Source organism: Sesamum indicum, linkage group LG1, assembly GCF_000512975.1.
Source record: "Sesamum indicum cultivar Zhongzhi No. 13 linkage group LG1, S_indicum_v1.0, whole genome shotgun sequence".
Taxonomy (NCBI): Eukaryota; Viridiplantae; Streptophyta; class Magnoliopsida; order Lamiales; family Pedaliaceae; genus Sesamum; species Sesamum indicum.
Window position 1 is genome coordinate 11224406 of NC_026145.1, and position 9649 is coordinate 11234054.

At 31.2% G+C, this 9649-nt stretch overlaps 1 protein-coding gene across 2 annotated transcripts; it reads left to right on the forward strand.

Annotated features, from left to right (window-relative positions):
* On the forward strand, positions 6752-9403 carry LOC105162917 (ethylene-responsive transcription factor RAP2-12-like). 2 transcript variants are annotated; one of them, XM_011081094.2, is made up of 3 exons: positions 6752-7124; positions 8112-9049; positions 9173-9403. In XM_011081094.2, the coding sequence occupies exons 1-2, from the start codon at positions 6842-6844 to the stop codon at positions 9002-9004; spliced, it is 1176 nt and encodes a 391-aa protein (XP_011079396.1). In that variant the 5' UTR covers positions 6752-6841; the 3' UTR covers positions 9005-9049; positions 9173-9403. The 2 variants fall into 2 exon arrangements, with proteins under 2 accessions (XP_011079396.1, XP_011079401.1); XM_011081099.2 differs by having other exon boundaries at positions 8112-9008.

The following is a 9649-nucleotide window of genomic DNA, read 5'->3' on the forward strand; positions in this document are numbered from 1 at the left end:
TGACGGCGGTGGCCGGTGTGAGACCACCAACCTTCTTGTGGAGTTCCGCCGGCGGCGCCGGCCATTTACATCGGAGAAAAGTGGAGTAATTTTCTCGTAGTAGCTAGAGATAATTAATCCAAAATCGGGAATCCGGGCTGCCCTTTTTGTATCTTTAATTTTGAGTTTGAGTGAGTGATGAGTGTTAGTGTAGAATTGGATATGTAGATGCATATAGCAAAATGATGAAGAAGGGAATATCTATGTACATATGAGGTTGAAATTTTTTGTCTCTTTCAATCAATGTCGTGGAATCCGACGGTGGAAATAGGAATCAAGTTCTTCTAACACGAACACGTATGTAGGATTCTTTCTGGGAATTCTTGATGTAGGAGAATGGAATCTTTTGTGCTTTGGTTGTCTACTCATGATCATCAATTCTGAATATTTTGGCAGTTTATTCTTTCTTGTTTCCAGGATGAACATCACTCACTCACTCACTCACACACACTGCAATCTCCACCTACTCGAGAATATTTACCATTTCCATCTACATATTCCAATTGATTATATATATATATATATATATGTGTGAATGATTTACGAAACAGATAATTCTTTATTTGTTCATGTGAATTTGTAATTTTATAGACTGTGAATGAATCATTGAATTAACACATGATGATGGTATCATATATGATGTCTATAACTTACGTAAGTATAAATTTACGTGAACGATTTTCTGGTCCCCTACCCTTTAGACGTAAACGCTCTCCTATAACACTGTAATTGAATTAATGAACGTTGAAATCTTTGACAGCATGGTTTTTTGATCGGATTGATAAACGTTAAGATATTTCTGACGGCATGGTTTGTGAACTACATTGATAGACGTTGAGATATTTCGAATATATATATATATTTAATTTTGTTTGAATACAACGTCACATTATAAACCTTTTGTTTTTCAAAAATTTAGTATTTATTCGAATTATATTTTATAATATATTGATTGATTTTAATTTTTTTATTAAGATGGAGTTATTTGTCATTTTCTTAAAATTCATCTCTTAATATCAAATGTAACTAATTTTCTTTACATAGCAAAAAAAGAATTTTTACCCGAAAAGAGAAATTACGTATAGAAAAAGGGATTTAGTTTTTAGGGTGAGGGAAGTATATAAGTGAATTTACTGTTTTGGACAAAAGGTTGAATGAAATTATTAAATTGTTTGATAATTACAATATTGCTAAAATAATATACAACTTAAGGGTGTAAAATGTGAACTAAACATGGTCTAAATTATACGTTAGGTACAAATTGATTAAGATTAAATGGGGCGTATAAAGAAATAGCAGACGTTGATTTATAATACTTGATTCAATAAAAAAAATTAAAATTAATTTTAAGGATATTAGTAAGACTATGATAATTAAATTGTCGAATGACCATCTCATTTTAATAACTAATTAAACTGTTAGAAATGAAAATCATTTGATGTTAATATTTAAAACGCACCCATTACATATAAATTTTATACATAACACCCCCACCCCGCCCCCCTTTTTTTTTGTTATAAATTGATGAGAATGAGATTCGAAGCAAGAAATTCTTATTTGATTTAATTTTAATATTATTTTAAACGACTATCTTATCTAAATATTTTAATTATTGAAGATGAGAATCTTTAATATTTTAACATAGATTGAGTTGTTTCTAGATGACATTTGGAAAATAAATTAATTTAGCATGTTCATTTATGTTTTAATTTTCAATTTTAAGTGAGGATTATATATTTTTAATTTCGTATAGATTTTTATCTAAGATGAAAATGTATTTAAATTAATTAATATAATTTTATTTTATATTAGACTGTAATATCAAATTAACATATTTTCACCTGAATTGTTGTTTTAAAATTTTAAAAGTGAAAATGAAAAAACACAAATGGGCTAAAGTGGTTCTTGAAATTGAACTATAATTTTGGGCTTTTGCAATTGGGTTGGATACATTGATTTGGGCTTGGCCCAATAGAAACCCAACAATGAGTCTATTCATTTGGAATTTGTGCAGTAGGCCCATTTGTTCTGTTTATTGAGGAAGCGCAGACTGCAATAGCGAGGTCGACGGGACCTCAAGGGCAAAAGTAAGGCAAGAAACGGTAAGAATCACATTGAGAATGGGCCGATTATAACCCTTCAGATACTTAAATTAGCAAAGTCGTAAAAGAATAAATAATGAAAGTCGAAGGAGCAGTAGGTAATAAAAGTGGTACTTGAGAAACGGAGGATTAGTATTTATAAATTTTGTGAATTATACGATTTCACTGAAATGAACATATCCAACGTGAATTGAATAATCATCGGGAGCCCATACATATCAATAGTTCAAGTCAGATTGGTCACTTTTGTTGATATGTTATTCGCTGAAAGCAATCTGAATTCATCGTTAGCTATACTTTTACATTTTTTTAATTTGGAGAAGATATCTTGCACTCAACTATTTTTTTGTTTTTTCTATAAATAATATCGTTTTAGATTTAGATATTGTAATATAATTGTTTATATCAAACGAATTATATAATACAAATAATATATTTAATTATTTTTTATTTTTTTTAAAAAAGATAGTATTGTCATTTTAAATTTAGGTACTTTAACATAGTTTTCTTTTTATTTAAAATGAATTATATAATACAAATAATACAATCAACTAATTTTTTATTTTTTATATTTCTTATATAGAGTTTAGTACGTACAAAATCATTTAAGAACTTATATCTAATACCATAGTTTTCTAATAACTAATTATATATAAATATATATATATATACAAAATCGTAGATCATATCGGACTGTATGAATTATACGTAAACAAGTCAGGAACTTTACAAATATTCACAAAAATAATGGGGGTAGACTTGTCATTTTGGTGGAGCAAAAGAAAACAAAATAATAATAATGTATTAGTGGATGAAGATGACAACACAATGTTGGGACTTGGAACCTTCAAAAAATTAATAAAGGAGAATATATACAGTCATGTAATTATTATTAATAATTAATAATTGAAGTATAGGACAAACGCAATTAGCGATTACTTTTAAAATGGACGTGAGTTGGGCACGACTTTTGACAAGTTGCTACCCTGAGATACAACTTATTTGGGAATTGGACGTTTGACCTTGATGCCCGTCATCACCCTCCTCATCTTAATTGCAGTTTTTGTCGTGATAAGATGAGACGATTCCCCTCTCGTGACTGTCCAATTAAAATCGGGTAATCTTTTATAAAAAAATAATATTATAGTCGTACCTCTTTAACAATTTTATCTTTCTAATTATACTTTTAGAAGAAAAAAGAAGGCGTCAATCAAAAAATAATTATATAAACTCTTAATTTTGTCTCTCATTCAAAATTCTGTATAATTTATTAGTAAAATTGGCTATATTGTCCATAATTTATACAGAATATTGAATAGGGCGTAAAATTAGAAGTTTGTGTATTTTTTTATTTCAGCCTAAAATTAATATTTTCCGTCCAAGTCATAAAGGAATATAATTGTAAACAAAGATTCCGTTAGCAAGTGTGATTTCAAATATTTTTAAGTGTGATTTGATATTTTTAAAAATGGTCAGAGTGTAATTAACTATTTTATTTAAATACGTATAATTTGATTTTTTTGAGTTTATTACCCATCAAAAAATAGTGTAAGCCACATACACGAAGTATAACAAATAATGTGAATCATTGATTATTGTGGCTCAATAATTAAAGTTGAATGTCGTCAAACACATAGTATTGATTTAAATTCTACACAAAATATCTAGTGGAGCTAAACATAAATTCTGACCTATATATGTGTGATGATCAGTGACATTCGATGTTATTATGTAATTGATCAAAAATAGAGATCTTAGTTGGCACACAAACTGCACACGCGATTCTCTTTAGTACTTTTATGGGTTATCAGTCTTGTTTTATCATTTTTGTAATGAAAGGATTAAAATAAATAAATAAATTACAATGAGTTTTTTCTAAAGTTTGACATTATTATAGATACCCTCTTATTTTTTAAAAACATCAATATCTTCCTGATTTTAACTGTCGTTCAACAACAATCCATTAGTATTCCTTAGATTTACATTTATTTTTTATAGTGATCCGATCAAAATGCATTTGTGAACTATAACTTATACTTTTTTTTTTATAAATTAAGTGGATAAGTTTTTATCTTATTAATTTTTCAAATATGTCCAAAAAAATTAAAAAAATACGGTACGAGTAATATTAATAATTATAGGTCCTATTCAAGAATTATATAAAATTCATCAAATATCAGGAACAGTATTGGTATTTTTTAAATAACAATGGAATATTCGTAGTAATTTATCGTAAACAAAATTAATAGGAAAGTTTACACTATTCAATTAAAAATCGATAATTATTTAATTTTACACGTAAATAATAAATCATAAATAAGATATGACATTAAATGGTGTGTAGTGAAGTGATGAAAGCACATGGGGAGGCCCATGCATAGGGATGGGCCAATGGCCCATAATACATTGACAAACATATCCAATCAGAATTTTCATTTATTTACACATAAGGGCCTGAAACAGAAATAAAGATAGTGTGTTTGCGGCCCCACCCATGTATCCTTGTACTGGGCCCTCTCTTCTTGTTGTGTGTCTGTTTTGTCCTTTTTACCTCTTTTAGTAGAGGCATGGGGTCCACATGTTCCTCATCCCACTGGCGGCTGGTGCATTGCATGCAATGCACCTTTCTCTATCTCCTTTCGAATTAATGACAATTTGTTTTGTATTTTATATCTTTTGACCAATTTATCCCCAAGTCATTCACTTTCAAATCAACACATCATATAAACTTTTTATACTTAATTCTTTTAAATAATCAATCAATTCAGGATCAACATGAATTTTTAATTATTTATTTATTATGAATATTAATAAATTTTGACTGATATATAGATCTATTTATTGAAAATAAAGATTTGTCAAGAGTATTAAATATAATTTTTCAAACTACAAGTATATATATTATGTCAAACTTTAGGGAATGACAGTGTAATTATCCCATGTATTAAATAGACTTTTCTCATTGAAACGAGGCAACATCGTGCAAAAATACGTAAAAAAATGTTAAGAGAAAATAATTAATATGTAATGTAAATAAGCGTTCCACATCAATTGCAGACGAGTAAGTTTAAATGACTTTTAACCCCGAAAGTCTCCTTACACTAACGAGATATCGTATGCACTTTGGTCAATTTCTTATTCCCCCACCCCCATATAAATAATAATTATATGATTAAGTAATACATTAATTTAATTAATATATCGATATATAAAGAATGAAATAAACTACTATAAATATTATTATGATCTTATTACCAAGTTAAAATGTTATGGCAAACGTACATTTATTGAACGAAAGGCGGAGATTATTTGCAAAAGTTGAACTTTCCACAAAATTTGTGCTAGGCGTTACATTGTTTTAAGGATATATTGTAACGAGTCGCTCTAAATTGACATAATTATGAATATTCACTTTACAATATTTGTTGAAATTATGTATTCTTTGACAGAGCCTTGAAAATTGACAAATTTGCATTTGCTTTGAAAATTGTAAAAAGTGGGGGGAAGAGCAATTAAAAGAATAAGAAATTTACTCGGAAAAAAAAATAAAATTATAAAAAATTGTCCGCATAGTCAATAATTTTTTAAAGAATAAATAAAATTATAATTCATAACATATAAGGCTATTTTGGTGATGTATTGATAATTTTTCACACAATAATAAAATATTTATAATTATGTTAAATAAAAGGAAAAAGTTTTAAATTACCTACATTTATTTATGATAAAATAATGTTGATAGAAAATATTCCTACATTGTGGGTCAACAAATTGTCAAAATCTGGTGTTGAAAATGATGCCACTTGTAACTTATTATTGATGTTGGGTAGGCAACAAAAGTAAAAATTGGCTGCCTCTTTCTATACTTTTATCTTTACCCAAAAAGTAAAATTTTCTTCATTCTTCATTTTGGGATGTTTGAATAACCTAAAGTAGTGTGCCATCATTTCTTCAAATTTGGAGAATTCAATATGGGCTAAATTACTATGATTTTGTTTTTTCAAATTTGATATAATTATAAATATTTTTTTATTATTAAAAAAATTATCAATATCTCCTGATTTTAGTGATCGTCTAATAATTAGCTCATTTCGTTAGTCTCTGCTAGATTTTTATCCATTTTTTATGGTGAACTGATCGAAGTACTCTTGTGAACTAAAATTATAATTTTTTTATTTTTTTATTACTTTTTTAAAAAAATTTCATCCATCCCATCTGATTTCTTTATAATTTTTTTTATAAAAAAAATAAGAAAAAATTACAGTAAGGGTAAAGTTGATAATTTCATATCTCTATCCAAAAATTATATAATTTTATCAAATATTAGATAGATATTTATAATTTTTTAGGTAGCAAAAAAATATTCATAATTATATTAAACTTCGTCGAAGGTTGATATAATTTACACTTTAATATATCGATAATAAGTTCACATAAAAATAAGTGAAATTAATACCTATTCATCAATGTACAAAGCAAGGGCATCTCAGTCTAACTTGACGACAAACCAAACCGCAATTACATGCATTCTACAGGGGCAAAATTGTAAATGGCAACCTCGTTCTTGCCACCCTCTTTTTGCTCGCTGCATATAAAACTGCTGAAAGGACATAAAAATAGCTTTGTAAGAAATAAAACCTGATTCCATTTTCATTCTGAAAGCCGAAAGTTCTGACAGAAGGTAAAAAGGTTTAGTTGAAATGTGTGGAGGAGCTATAATATCCGACTTCCCGCCGCCGGCCAGCCGATCGTCGCGCCGGCTCACTGCTGACTTGCTCTGGGGCACCGGCGCCGGTTACCTGAACAAGAATAAGAATCCTGGCAATTATCATTCCAAGCCACTCAGTTCTAAGTCGATCATTGATTTTGACGATGATTTTGAGGCCGATTTTCAGGAGTTCGAGGATTATTCGGACGATGAAGGGGAGATCCATGTGAAAAAGCCGTTCGCTTTCTCTGCTACGAAAGCTCCTGGCCCTAAAGGTAAATCATTTCGTGTTTTCTGATACTTTTTTCTTTTGTAAATATTTGTTAGTGTGATGGTTAATTTGTGTGTTTTTTTTTAAATGAAGAGTAAGTGGTGGCATTATTAGATTACTAGTGGTAGTCAAATTGTTGTGATATGGTATTTGATCGGATAGGGTGTAATTTGTCGGATGAAATTCTGATTTTTATGTACTTTATAATGCTATTTTTCAATTAAATAAGTTAATTTGTGTGGTAGCACATTAACTTAGTTAGGATGTCAATTTAGGGTAAAGTTCTGAGTTTTATGGTTATTTCTTTATTTTTGGAGATCTTGACTTAATCAGAGGATTCCGGGGGGGTGGGGGGGAAGAAAACATTGATGTGATGATACCTTGTTATCCCTTTTACGCTCGGGCGTAATAGATTTACTCTCTGGTTCTCTCAGTTATGAACTTATGATTTGGGTATTGGATTAAGTTCCTTTTTTTTTTTTTTGGCCGGAATTTATTGGGGGTGGCTTAAAACACTTCTGGGGTTTCAGTACGACTTCTGAAAATTTTGACCGAACCATGTGATTGGTCTGTAAGTTTTTATTCATTATCACTTGTTCTGGTTTGCTAATGAAACAACTATTCCATTTTTCTTTTGGGTGGGGGAGGAGTAACAATACTAGATTACTTGTAGATTATCTTCGCATTTTGGTCTCATAATGATGCTTTATATTTTCAGAAACAATTCGAGGCCTTTTTTGTTGGGCTGTTTCTAGTGTGTTGCTTATGATTCCATTTCCTCTGCCGAAAGCAAAACTAAGAAAAAAATTTGTTGGCTGAAATGAAAACTTTCGTTCGATACCTTGTTACCTTTTTTCTAAGCGTACATTGCGTCTGTTGTAATGACCGAGCGCTTTTTGGCATTTATTTCAAACGGATAGACTGAAACCATTCTTGTGTCCTCATCTCTTACTTCAACTCTTTGGTCTGAGCTTTTCTTTTTCTTGTGAAGGTTTGAAATCTGTTGATTCTGCTGAATCTGATGAGGATGCTGAAAAATCCTCAAAAAGAAAGAGAAAGAACCAGTATAGAGGGATCCGACAGCGCCCGTGGGGTAAATGGGCTGCTGAGATCCGTGATCCAAGGAAAGGAGTTCGAGTTTGGCTTGGTACTTTTAATACTGCTGAGGAAGCTGCAAAAGCCTATGATACTGCAGCTCGGAAGATCAGGGGCAAGAAAGCTAAGGTGAATTTCCCTGAAGATGCTCCAGGCTCTACCTCAAGACGTACTGTTAAGTTAAATTCAGAGAAAGTGCTTCCTAAGGAAAATCCCGATTTGGTTCAGCCCAATCTGAACCAAAATGCGAGTTTTACGAACATGCTAAACAAGGAGTACTATGATTCTTTAAGTTTCCTGGAAGAGAAACCTGAGATGAATCAATATGGCTACACTGATGCCTATTGTGCATCTGATAATGTGGGACTAAAATCACATACTCCGATTGATGGCACTAGTGTTTACTTTAGCTCTGATCAAGGAAGCAATTCCTTTGATTGCTCAGACTTTGGTTGGGGCGACAACTATGCAAAAACTCCTGAAATATCATCTGTTCTCTCGGCCGTTGTTGAGGATGAATTTCTGGGGGACGCTTGCCGCCCAACAAAGAATTCCAAGTTAAGTTCAGAGGGTGTGGTGACTGGCAACAAGAACACTGCGAATAAACTCTCTGACGGCCTCTCTGATTTTGACACCCAGATGAAGCTCTTTCAGATGCCATATATAGAGAGCAACTGGGATGCTTCAATTGATGCATTCCTCAATGGAGATGCAACTCAAGATGGTGGAAGCACAATGGATCTATGGTCTTTCGATGATGTTCCGGCTATGATGGGTGGTGCCTTCTGAGGCTGTATGACCCCTCTTGCTTTCTTTCTGTAAATAAGGCTGCGTGTTAGTGCCCTTTTGCCTAATTCCTTTTAGTAGTTTAGGCATATATATATATTTCTTGAGTACAGTTTTGATTGATTGAAATAATATTGTTACGGGTCTAATCGCTCCTCCTTGCCCCTGTAGGTGTGTTTGTTGCTGGTGATTGAAGATGGCAAAACTATCAAGCATGCTTAAGCCATGGATGGTGTTGTAGTAGGCCTGGTAAAATGAGCTGTACATAAGCAACTAGATTAAATCAGTATTTTAAGACTTGAAATTGAGGATGACTCGAGTTATGTCTGTATGAATATTTTACTTTGATGAGAACCGATGCTCAATAGTCAATAATACCTATGTCTTGTTTGTTAACCTATAGATATTAATTTTTTACATAGCGCCATATGCTTGCTTGAACTGTCTCCATCCACCATATAAAGTTTGCAGCTTCGGTATCTTGAACTGTGAGGCAACTCTTTAACCTCATTTCGTAGTTTGATAACTTGATCCTCTACCCTCCTTAGTAACAGTCAATCACAAAATGCTGTAAAGAGAGCTGCAGATGTTACACAAAATGTATCTTTCAATCTATAACAGATTGACGGTCGGTTGAGGGGTGCAATA